This window comes from Ovis aries, chromosome 4, assembly GCF_016772045.2.
Source record: "Ovis aries strain OAR_USU_Benz2616 breed Rambouillet chromosome 4, ARS-UI_Ramb_v3.0, whole genome shotgun sequence".
NCBI lineage: Eukaryota > Metazoa > Chordata > Mammalia > Artiodactyla > Bovidae > Ovis > Ovis aries.
Window position 1 is genome coordinate 115,361,347 of NC_056057.1, and position 12,769 is coordinate 115,374,115.

Below are 12,769 nucleotides of genomic sequence, written 5' to 3' on the forward strand. Positions count from 1 at the left end.
TGGATCTCAGGGAACTTTATTCACATTGGGGGTGTCGTGTTGGCTCATGTTAGGCTGATGTATTCAAATCAGCACCCTGAAAGACACTGTCACCAAAGAGGGACAGAAGAGGGTGGGGCTTTCTTTCGTTATGCTTGACTGGCAGTGCATTAGAGAGGTCGAGGGAGAAAGGTGTGGTTTCCAGAGTCCTGATCTGTCTCAGGCTCTGTCTTGAAACTTTGTAGAGATCGAGTCTGGAGGGACATGTTGATATGGAGAAAGAAGAGGTGCCGTAACTCAAGTCTGCGAACACCAGTCACCACTAAAGTACAAGGATAATCCTTGTCCATCCTCCTAAAGGTATTCCGAACCCTTTGTAAAATTAGCCAAGTACTGCTTGGTACCCATGTGGAAGACCAGACTTCAAAAGTGTATTAAAAAGTGAGACGTCAGTACTTGGGGTGATGACTTTACAGTGTTGGGTAAACAGATAACAGAGGCTTATTGACTTGAAAAATTACCAAGGCAACTTTTGGGCTACAATCACTGAAATTAAAGCTGTATGAGTATTAACACCACCAATCAAATATAGCATGACGGAAGAGCCATTTTTTTTTTAAAGTAACTACATTCACCTTTTGCATACTTAAGAAAACCACCGAACACAAAATTCCAAAAGTTCAAAAGTATATATATTGAAATCTCCTCCCTGACTAGCCCCCACCCCCAACTAGTTCCCCCAGTAAAGGGCCATTTTAATAAGTCTGTCACTTTTTGATGGGATGAAATGGATCATGTGTTGTCGAGGATTCAAGGTTAAAGACCCTCTGATCTTGAAGAGGTTAGATCATCTAGTTCAAGAACGCACTGCCCAGAACTACACTCTGCAAAGTGGAATTCTCTGCTCAAGCTGTCACAGAGCGTAGAGGCTTAAAGCTTGTTGCCAACAAGTCCCAGTGGGCCACTAACTCTGAAATAAGGCGCGTGAGACCTCCGGGCTTTGTATGGCTCTGGTGTGGTGTGTGTCTGTGAGATACTGTATTTGGTAATCCATTTCTATCCTCAATCTGTTCCCTTGCCATGCTGGGGTCATGAAGTGTGACTTCTGCACAGTCCTTGACATTCAGTAGCTGAATTAGAATAAAACCCTCACACACACAGTGGCAACTGAAGCAGCCCATTTCCTTTTCCTGCCCCGTCGTGGACTGTGGAACTGAGGCTGCATGGTAAAGGGAAAAGAGCACTGGTTGGATAAATTAAAAAAAAACAAACAAACACCTAAAGTTAAGTTTCTGTTCTGACTCCTCTCTGGGCCATGTGATCTTGGCGCCCTTTTGACTTACCTTCTCCATCCATGAGTGACAGCAATTAATATCTACTCTGAGTTTCTCAGGTGGCACAGTGGTAAAGAACCCGCCTGCAATGCAAGAGACGCAGGAGAGGCGTGTTCAGTCCCTGGGTGGGGAAGATCCTCTAGAGGAGGAAATGGCAACCCACCCCAGTATTCTTGCCAGGATAATCCCACGGACAGAGGAACCTGGTGAGCTACAGTCCAAAGGGCCGAAAGTCAGACACAATTGAGCAACTGAGCATACACCCTGTCTTGTCAGAAAGCTCCTGCAACAATCCCGTGAATGTAAGGAAATACCCTTCAAAATGAGTTCTTCCTTCACTAACTGGACAAAGGAAAGCAGAGTGGTCGATTACGGAGGTTCTTCCTATCAGGGGCTCTCCAAACACAGTTTCTAACTCTCCCATCAGTACCAAGGACAGAAGCTGTCTCTCTCAAACCTGAAGGGAGCCGCCTCCTTTCTTTACTGAGAAGAAAACTCTCTGGTTCTCCTATTGAATCCCTGGACAGGCCCGTATAGGTAAGCACCTCCCATCATCGTCTAAAATGGAATGCTAAAAATGGTTCTTTGGCTGCCCATGTGCTGACTTGTCCCATCTAACTACTCACCAGTTGGGGAAATTCTCTACGGAAGAATTTTATTTTGAATCTACCCTCTGTGTGTGCCTGTGTCGACCTCCTCATCTGGCCACCCGTTCACGGACTGGGAACCAGCACCCAGGAAAAAAAAAAAAACAACGAAGTACTCTTTTAAATCAAATCCAAATACACCTTCGCCTCCCTCATCGGGCGAGTGTCCACTGACGGTGGGGAGCTTCGGGCTCTGTCCGCGGGTACCCTCTGGTGGCAGCAGCGCGCAACTGCGTCACCGCGAAAGAGGCGCGGAATGCTGCAGCGCCCCCTGGCGTTAGTACTGGAGACGCGCGGAGAGCAAAGGAACCGCACCAGGTGAGCCGTCTGAGGGCCCGCGCGCTGGGCGCTGCAGGGGCCTTCACTGTGAGTGCACTGGTTGGGGCGGGAGGGGCGGGAGGGGCGGGGGACGGTTGTACACGAGGGTCTTAAAGCCTAGCATACACACGTGTAGTTTCATGTATGTTGGCTGTATCCAGGTACTTGAACTCTGCATATCGTTGGGTTAAATGTGTGCCGATTGTGTGCCGCGCACGTGATACACGCGAGTAGGTTGGTGGTGGGGAGGTCCGCGCTCCAGTGCAGGGCGGAGTCCTCACGGAGGCGTGAAATTGGTTTGGAGCAAACACATTACGGAAAGCAATTACCGGGGAGAGGTTCTGGGCCCGCGGGACCCGCAGCCAGGCGGCTGAGGAGGAAGCTCCCTGGCTTGCAAGAAGTGTCTGGATGTCTAACCCCAGAAAGGACCTTCCTAACACCGCCCTGCTAAGGGGAGAACGCGCGAAACTGGCCAGCAGCCTCCTGTAGTGACCAGTCCACATCGTCTTTCTTCCCTTATGCCCTACGTTCTTAAAAGGCCTCCTGCATGAACCAGTGCTCTCCAGATACGGCCAGAAGTCCTCCGCCTTTCTTACCACTTTTGAGGAGGCCCTCCCATTTCTGCGAAGTCCTCCCAGGACCCCCTGCTGCTCCTGCTCTCCTTCCTCCTTCAGGCCCTCAAATCCTGCTCCCACAAGCCTTTTGCATTCACTACCTTGCCCTTTGTATCTGAACTCGATATTCACACACTGGTTTCTCAGACTAGATGGAAAATTCTCAGACTAGGGTGGGAGCAGGTCTCATTCACAGCCCTGTATCTAGTGCCTAAAACCTGGGACTCAGGAAGCACAAAATGAATGACGTGGATGCAGATGAACTAGAATTGCCATCAAAATGCATAAACAGGACTTTCTCAGAAAAGTCCCCTTGAGAGTCAAGATTCTCTTGGGACAGAGCTTTAAATATTTTTCACATGCAAACATATGCATTCACCCCTGTTTATATCCCTAGGCCTGTCCTCATCCTTGGATTCCAAATTCATAGATTTAAATGACCATGTCACACAGCTTCTTTGCTATCTATAATAGGCAGTTCAAACTTAACATCTCCCAAACAGACTTTCTGACTCCCCTGCCATCTGCCCCTTTCTTATCTTCCCCACCTTAGCAAATTAGTCCCACCCTCCATCCAGTGTTGCTCTGCCCAAGGAAAGGGTGGAGGACTCATCCTGGACTACGTTTTCCTTAAGCCTTCCATTTCTACTCCATCAGCAAGTTCCATGGAGTCTCCAGAAAGGATCCCAAGTCTCACCCAGTGCTTTTCCATCTCTGCCAGGGCTCCTGAAATAGCCTCTGAACTGGTCTCTCACCCTTCCTCCCTATGTCTCCCCTCGCCCAAACCTCTCAGCAGCCAGAGCCATCTTTCAAAATCCACATCAGTCCATGTCACTTCCCTGTCTCCCTCACTCCACTCACGTGGCTGGCTCCTCCTTGTCACTCAGGCCTCAGGTTAAATGTCACCTACTCAAAGAGGAGGTCCATGTCACCTGCGCTCAGCGGCTGATCCGCTCTTGGACAATCACCAGTGAAACCCTCTGCAGAGGTCTTATCACCCTGGGAGTTTCCCGTCTGTTTGCTCAGTGTCTCTGTCACCATTGGAGTGAACTTTCCAGTGGGGATGGGGGAGCCAGGCCTTTGTGTGGCCGGTGTCCTGCCCACGGGAGGCCCTTAAACCCCTGCTGAACCAATGAATGGAATAAGGGGCATTCTGCCCTGGTCCCGCGATGGGATAAGACGGGGCTCCCCAGGACGGGGGCGGAGGAGGCCCCAAGCCGTGAGCGGAACCCGAGCCTGCCCCAAACCGCTTCCTAATTTCTTCGCCTGCGCCCCCTTCCCCTGGGAGGGGGCCCTGCGGGGTCTGGCCGGGTCGGGACCGTGTACAGCCTAGGGGCCAGGCCTCAGTCAGCCCCCGCCCCGACCGCTCGTGGGCCTGGGCCCCAGGCGCGGCCCTTCCCGTCCGGCTGTCCTCGCGCCCTACAGCTGGAAGCCCACGCGGGCCGGTCAGCCCAAGGTCCGTGAGGCCGGGTGGAAATCAGGGCCCGCTCACCTCCGCGATCTCGAAGTCGTCTAGGACTTCGCGCCGTCTGTCCCCCTCAGGCCACGCCCCTCAGGCCACGCCCCCTCCGCCTCTCACCCTCTTGGCCCCTCACCTTGCTGCCTTGCTCCTAGCTACTGGTGGGAAAAGTTGCGAACTTCGGCGCGTGCGCACTCCGGGCCGCTAGGAAATCTGTCCGGCGACCCTTGACGTCACGGGTCACCGTGCACTGGATTGGCTGCCCCGTGGCTCCCAGGGAGGCCACCTCCCTCCTGTGGTCTGAGACGGGCTCCTGGCTGTTGGGACTGCCTGTAAATTCTTTAAATCCTGGGCCTGCAAAGACCCTCAGGGACCCTCTCCTTCTCTCTTGTTTGACAGATGCAGAAGCTTGCGTCCAGAGCAGGAAAGAAACGTCTGTTTCGCAAGTTAATGGCAAAGCTGGGACTAGAACCCTGGGGTGTTACGTCTCAGCTCAGCTCCCGGACCCAGGTGTACATCCGACCTACGGGACAGGCAGCAGGCAGAGTTGTTTCGGCTTTTCTAAACCTGCGTCTTTCACTCTCACCTGGTCCAGGGTTACGCCAAGCTGGCTGCCCTGTGCATCCACCTCCGGTTGTCTTCCTGCCCTCACTTCGCTGCCCAAGCCTGGGGCTGCCTGTACCGTCCTGCCCCACTGTCTGCCCGGCCTCATTCCACAGCCTCATTTTCCTTACCCAAGCCTCTCTGCTCCCCCGTCCTCCCACTGGCTCTCTTTCAGGCCTTTTCTGCACTGTCTCACCTGAGGACTATTCCCCCTCATCGTGGTCAGAGGGTCAGGTCTGCCTGGGATCCCTCAGTAGCTGGTGGTGGCCAAAGGAGGCAGGTGATAGAGCTGGCACCGTGGGGCAGATCCAGGGGACCCCATAAATCTGCCTGTCTCGAGTCCCCGTGAGCCAGCCAGCTTAGAGGAGGGGCTATTGGAGACAGCATCCAATAACACAGGCCTGCATATTTTTAATGTGAGCACAGGGTTTGGACAGTCTGGAGGGGGCCTCAGGAGAACCCCCCCCCCCCCCCCCCGCCCCAGGAGAGTATATATCATTTGCCATGAGTCCTAGCTCTCTCTCCAACAGATGTCACTTAGCCACCTGGTCTGTCTGCCTCTCCTGGGAGGAATGACAGCACTCCTCCCCGTGGAGTTGGGCCTCCTGCTGAGAGGGCCACCTAGGCCTGAATCCATTCAACTCAGTCCCGAGTCCCAGGCGCTGTGAGCAGTGGGCTGGCATCCCCTAGGGTCTGGGGCATCTGCTTTCAGACTCTCTCAAAAGGCAGTGGACATCTGGAAGGAGAGGGGTGGATTCAGAGAGGTCCAGTGGTCTGGGGAGCTATGTCTAGGGCCCTGCCCCCATGTTTATCTTGCCTCAGATCCATTTCCGCCCCGCCCTCCCCCAGCCCCCAACGACTGGGGCGGTCCACAGAGCCTCAGGCTCACCTAGTAGAGCACATCCTCAAAATCCAGCTGCAGGTAGCGGAGCAGGCGGGGCGGCAGGGGCAGGCGGGGCAGGGCCTGGGGCAGGCAGGCCGCCAGGTGGGCACGGAGCGCACAGCGGCTCAGATGCTGCAGGGATCTGGGCTGCCTCACCAGGGCGAAGAGGGAGGAGTAGAAACGATGGTGCTTCTGGGGGCAGAACGAGGGGCTCAGAGGGAGCCCTAGGCAGGGGGCACCTGCTTCTAAAGTGGGGTGGGGCAGGGGGAGTCTGCAGGAGCCTCTTAGAAGTCAGGAGCATTTCAGGTATTCACTCTGAGTTTTCTTTTCCTTAGTAACTTCTGTGGGGGCAGAATGGGGGGACCCACAGGGCTTCCTTTTAGGAGCTGGAAGTCTCTTGGGGCAGGCTGGATGACTGTGTGTTCAGGGTCCGAGAATCTGACCTGCAGAGTTTCAGGAGGCACCAGGCCCACGGCATCCTCAGGAAGCTTCACGACACTGTAGGTGTTCATCAGGACCTCAATGGTCCGTGGGGACATGCACCAGCGCTCCAGCACCTGCAGGGGGCAGAGCTGCGTCAGTGCTCCAGGGGTTACCACACGCGGCTGGTCCCTGGCAGAACAGGCCCGGTGATGAGACAGCCAAGAAACAGCTATTGTGGGTTGAACTATGTCCCCCAAGAGATATGCTGACATCCTGACCCCAGTACCTAGAAATGTGACCTACGTAGAAATAGAGTCTTTGCAGATGTAATCAAGGTAAAAATGAGGTCATTAGGGTGGGTCCTAATCCAATATGACTGCTGTCTTCATAAGAGAAAACGGGCACACAAGGAGAATGTCGTGATGATGGAGGCAGAGATTGAAGTGATGTGCCCACAAGCCATGGCACGCCAAGGATTGCGGACAACCACCCGACGTGCGGCGGCACCCTGGCACAGGTTCTCCTTCTGAGCTTCTGGAAGGAGCCAGCCCTACCTACACTTGGGTTTTTCGAATGTCCAGCCTCCAGAACTGAAAGGGAATACATCTCTATTGTTTTAAGCCTCCCAGTTTGCAGTACTTTGTTATGGCTATGACAGGAAACCAATACAACAGTTACCATTTCTACTCTGTGTAATTTATGCCAGATATTTTCTTAGCACTTTACGTGTGTTGACAATTCTCAGCCCTGCAGGTATGGACTATTGCTGTCCCCATTTTACAGACAAGGGAAGCTGAGGCTCAGAGAAGTAACTTGCCCAAGCTGTGGTTGCAGCCATCCAAGCCCGGCGGTGTACTCTTTGCCCTCAACTACCACCTCATCCTGCTCTTCTGTCTGCCTCTACAAGGCTCTGTGCTGCATCTTCCTGGGTGGGAAAGGGGTCCCTGACCTGAGGCTGGAGCTCCTGAGCAGACAGAAAGATCAATCACGTATAAGGCAGAACCCGCTGGTGCCAGGGGAGGGATGGAGACGGGGCAGGAGTGCTGGGTGGTCCAGGAGGGATTCACAGAGAGGCAAGCTTGGGCTGTAAAGGCGAGCAGAGCATTTAAGAAGAAGGAAAAAGGCCAGCAGACACCTGATGTCGGAGTGTGCCTAGGATCAAGCTGCAGCCAGATTCATTCTTTCATTCTTCCTTTAACAAATATTTACTGAGGGTTACTCTGGGCCAGCACTGGGGGACCCAGCCGTGAGGAGGAGACACAGGTCCTCGTCAGCTGGGAGCTTCTCTTTCTGAAGGAAAACGCGGGATTTCCCAGCGTTTAAGAATCCACTTGACAATGCAGGGGACGCGGGTTTGCTCCCTGGTCAGGGAAGTAAGGTCCCACATACTGCAGGGCAACTAAGCACGTGTGCTCCAAGAACACATGTGCCTCAATGAGAGCCCACGCACTGCAATGACTGAGCCGGCACGTACAACTAGAGAATGCATGCCCCGTGACAAAAGATCCCGCCTGATGCAATGAAGCTCTCGCATGCCACAGACCCGACACAGTCAAATAAGAAAATATCGAAGCAGAAAAGGAGGAGCACACAACACATTAATAGCCACTTACGTATACGCCGCTACAAAGAAAATAGGCTCAGGGGCTAGGTGCGGTCAGGAGGGCACGGTCCTAGATGGGTGGTCAAGAAAGGCCTGTCTGAGGAGGTGGCCTGTGCTGTGAGGGGCGAGCCATGCTGGGAGGCAGCTTGTGCTGGGCCACTGTCCCCATGGTCAGAAAGTCAGCCGTGCACAGCCCGGACATACCCAGGAACCATCATCTGCTCCATGCCTGCACGTGATGCATGTAAGCCGAATCGTGCTTCAGCCACTCTGTCTCTTGGTGTTTTTCAGGCAGTGGCCTTGGACCTTTCATAACACCTGAGAACAGCTGAGAGCGGTCTCTCAGGCAGCGTTCCTGAATGTAAGCTGCACACACTTGCATGTAACACTAGGGTCTCTAACACCCCTGCCTGCGAGGAAAGGAGAGCTTTCTGCCTGGCAGGCTGGGAGTGCTGCACGTGCTGGATGCTCTGGGCGGTGGGAGCAGGTAGAAGGCCTTGTCCAGGGAGAAAGCATCTCATGCACCGCAGGTCCTCTGCTTCTGTCCCTGCATCTGGGCAGTGCTTACCGGAACCGCCCCAGTTCGTTTGCCTGGAGCAGGCCTCTTGGTCTCACTCCTCCTTAGAGCTTCGGGCTAGTTATGTATAACTTTCCTGTTCTTACCTGCTGCTACTGCCTGCCGTTTATGCCAGTCTCTCTGCCCTTCCCAGGCCACTCTGGGAGTTCTGCCTCTGCCCTCCGCCTGGAATACCTGTATCTTCCTCCTCCATCTCTCCAAGCCCTGCCCATCCCAGGTCCCACCTCCTCCAGGAAGCCTCGGGGGCTATTCTAACCTGCAGCACTCCATCCCTTGTCTAAAGATCCCCTACACTGGGATCATGCCCAATAGCTTCCCAAGTGCTTTCATCTACATTGTTTAACTTTAGAACAACACTGGCTAACTGACTAGGAGCAGTATCTTGAGGTTAGGCCTTGTCCAGAGGGCTTGATGTATGTGACTCATTTGTTCTCACACTAACCCATGAAGCAGGCACACTGTTACATCCCTATTGTAAAGATGAGGAAAACAGAGAACTGGAGAGATTGAAGCAACTTGCTGATGGTCACACAGACCATCCTTGGCTCCAGAGCCTGTGTTCTCAGTTGCCATCTACCTCACGGGGTTGTTGGGAGGACTGAAGAAATCCATGCATATAAGGTAACACACCTTAGAACAGGTCTGGAGCGTGGTCAGGGCTGTGTTTGTTTCTACTGTTCCCACTAAGTTTAGGTCAAGATTGTATCACACGCAAGAAACATGGGTTCAAAGAATCCCAGGACTTGCCTAGAGTCACATGAACAAACATCACAGCCAGACCCTGGCTCCAGTCTGAGCACCCAGACCAGTATGGTGGCTTCTGCAGGACTGGCTGGGGGCTGACAGTGGTCACCGGTGGGCCAGGGAGAAGCTCTGCGCTGGAGGACAGGCACCCCAGCCAATCCCAGAGCAGCTGCAGGTTGTGGGAGATGAATGCCAACTGTTTGATCACCTGGGATGCTGTCGAGCCCAGAGGAAGGGACGCAGCGGGCACTTTGCTGTGTCGGCCTGTCCCCAGGGCAGTGAGAACAGAACAGGGCTGCAGGGGGAGGCAGTGGTGTCCCAGAATATCCGTTCACTGCTCTGCCTTCTCTTCCCACCCCCTCCCCAAAGGGGAATCATTAGCTGTCAGAGCCACTGTCAGATTACCGGGAATTGCTCCTCTCCTAATTATCTGGTGTTAATAGGAGATTAATTAGTGTTAATTGTTGATTTTCTTGTATTTTCCCAAAGGGGAGACCAATCTGCCGAACTCTCGGGCTGTTTAATTATTTGGCCTTGCTTAGGAATCTACACAGATGCTTCTAGGTTTATGAGTGAAGGGGAGAGGTGGGGATAGCAGGGGAGCGTCCAGAACTGGGCGGGGCTGGGTGATTCAAGCCCAGAGGCAGGGCGAGGGACCTGCACACAGCCTGCTGCCCTATACCCATCCTGACCAAGCCCCTATGAGAACCAGGGTCCCCACCCCGAGGTCCAACATCCTCCGAAATATTATATAGCCTTTTCTAGACACAGCACAGCGTGGACAGGGTCCCCCTGCCAGGGCATCGGTAGCACATATCTTCAGCCTGAACCCGCCTCGGGGATATTAATATTAAATATAAGGCAGAGATTGGAAATTGACAGTGAGTGTGTTTTCTTTGGCGCCAGCATAACAGCTGCGGGTGTCCCTGGTGCATGTTCTGCTAAGCTCTCTCGTCCATCTGCAGATGGTCAGGAGGCCTTGAAGCTCAAGACCAGGCTTATCACTCTGCCCTGGGCCAGTGTCTCCTGTGAGTGGAGCTTCTCTCTGAACGAGTCCCACTGTCAGGGGGAGCTTCCTAAACGCTTCATTCATCCGCTCTCTCCTCTGAGGAAGAAACTAGCCCTTTTGGCCCCCATCAGACCTGACTCCTCCTGTCTTTTCAGACCCTTTAGAGTCCGGCCCCTCAGCCCTCGGTTCACATTCATCACCCACTCACGTATACACACACGCTCATGCAAACACGTGTACATGCACGGCAGGCAGTGGATATACATGTGCGCAGGCGCACAAGCAAACCTTCCCCACCTCCTGCTGGTGTGCGGTTTGCGCCCTGCTGGGCTGGGCTGAAAGCCAAGGTACTGACCCCGGTCTGGAGCTGCCTACGTCCAGAGCAACTTGGCGCACCGACCGGGTCTCCCCACAGCCCCACCCCGCTCTCGCGGCCCTCCTTCCGGCCCCAGCCGGTACCTTGGGGAGAGCTCCTGGCCACACGCGGACGGCCCCGTGGTTGAGCAGCGCGCGCACCGTGCGCTCCGGGCTCTGGGCCAGGGCCGCGGCGGGGCCCTGCAGCGCGCAGTGCAGGGCCGTGTGTCCCCCGTAGTCCATGGCGTTGGCGCCGACGCCGCGGGCCAGGAGCAGCTCCACGACGTCCGCGTGGCCGCGGCGACAGGCCAAGTGCAGGGGCCGTTGCCTGTCCTGGTCGGCGGCGTCGGCGTCGGCCCCGGCGGAGAGGAGCAGGCGGCACAGCTGGAGACAGCGGGCCGTGGTGGCCTCGGCGTCGGCGGGGGACATGCAGCGGGCGTCACAGGCAGCCAGCAGCGGGGTCCAGCCTTCGGCATCGCGGGCATCGGGGCAGGCCCCGCGTCTCAGGAGGAGGTCCGCCAGCTCCACGTGGCCCAGCCGGGCGGCCACATGCAGAGGGGTCTCCTCTTCCTCCTCCGACCGACCATCCACTTTCGCCCCAAACCTCAGGAGCAGATCGGCGCACCTAGTAAGGGCAAGACAGCCGGGGGGGAGGAAGACTGGCGTGGAGACCTTCACCCCTGCATGATTGCTGGTGTGAGCAAAGCAAACCCTGGGGCACCCTTGGGTGGCCCTGGTGCTGTCTGCCCATCCCCTTCCAGCCTGCCTGGCACTAAGATCCTGGCAACATTCTGCAGCATCTCCAGTGCCCTCTGTCATGCCCCGTGCTCTCGGCAGAAGTGCCCTAAACCCTGGATGGGAGCAAAGGCGCCAGCAGCCCTTGCTTAGTTAGAACAGGCACCTTCTGTGGGCACCATGTGCCCTGACTTGGTTCATTCCCAGGGCGGGTTCAAATGAGGACACTGAGGCCGTGAGGGTGGAGGGTCTTGGCGGGTTCACACAGCCAGTGAGGGAAGAGTTGGCATTCCAGTCCAGGGGCACCAGGATGGTTGCAGGGCTCTGGCTGGAACTGGAGTGGGGAGGGGCCTGAAAGTGGGCACACACGGAAATTGGGGTGGTGGGAGAAAGATCAACAAAACCAAAATTGGCCAGCCAGATTTGCAGCAAAACAGTCCTCTTAGAAGACTGTGTATTACTATTATTACAAGGACCTGTGCCCCAGAATTCAAGGCTAAGCGAACTCAGTCTCTTTGAGCTCCAGCAGAGCTGTAGAAAGGGGATAATTGCTAATACCTAGACTCAAGAGGTTGTTGTGAGTGGCATATGAGACAATGCCTGAAAAACTATCAGCTAAGAGTTCAAAACAGCAATGGGCAGCGGAAGTGGGTGATATAGATGGTGATGGATTGTGGGGCTTATTATATGATCCTGTCCACCTTTCTACAGGTTTGAAATTCTCCATAATAATTAAAAAATATTTACTTATTGATTTATTTATTGGCTAGGTTGGATCTTAGTTGTTGCATGCAGGATCTTTAAGTTGCACTATGCAAACTCTGACACATAGGATTCCCTGACCAGGGATCAAACCTGGGCCCTCCACATTGGGAGCACAGAGTCTTAGCCACTGGATCACCAGGAAAGTCCCTCCATAATAATTTTAAAAATATGTACTTAATCAAGGGGCTTCCCTGGTGGTTCAGATGGTAAAGAATCTGCCTGCAATGTAGGGGACCAGGGTTTCAGCCATGGGTCAGGAAGATCTGCTGGAGAAGGGAATGGCTCCCCACTCCAGTATTCTTGCCTGGAGAATTCCATGGGCAGAGCGACTAACACTTTCCCTTTGTTTTTTTGTTTAAAAGGAATGATTATCACCAAGTGTGATCTCAGGGAGCTGGGCTAGAACACAGGGACTTCACTAAAGATGTGGGACTTCACAGAATGGCATTGTCTGATTCTGTGGCCACCAAGCACTTACTGGATGGCTAATCCTGACTGAGATGTGCTGTCAGTGTGTAAGTACACACCAATTTTGAAGACTTGGTACAAAAAAAGAATGTAAAACATCTCATATGTTCTTCTTATATTGGTTCCATGTTGAAATGATAAATTGTGAATACATTTTGTTAATTAAAATATATTATTAAAATTAATTTCACTTGATTCACAGATTCTTATATGCTCATTTTCATGGCAGCATTATTTACAATAGCCAAAACATG

General features: G+C 53.9%; 1 protein-coding gene across 5 annotated transcripts in view; it reads right to left on the minus strand.

Annotated features, from left to right (window-relative positions):
- ASB10 (ankyrin repeat and SOCS box containing 10) overlaps nt 1-12,769 on the minus strand; it is a 22,506-nt gene continuing 9,737 nt past the window's right edge. For 3 of the 5 annotated variants that reach the window (XM_042249279.2, XM_027969023.3, XM_027969024.3), the window contains 4 exons: nt 10,653-11,172; nt 6,281-6,394; nt 5,844-6,029; nt 1-5,690 (listed from right to left, as the gene is read on the minus strand). In XM_042249279.2, the coding sequence (XP_042105213.1) occupies nt 5,844-6,029; nt 6,281-6,394; nt 10,653-11,172 (820 nt within the window). In that variant the 3' untranslated portion in view covers nt 1-5,690. Of the gene's footprint in view, nt 5,691-5,843; nt 6,030-6,280; nt 6,395-7,873; nt 7,934-10,652; nt 11,173-12,769 lie in introns of those variants that run through there. The other 2 variants (XM_042249280.2, XM_042249281.2) reach the window with 2 other exon arrangements.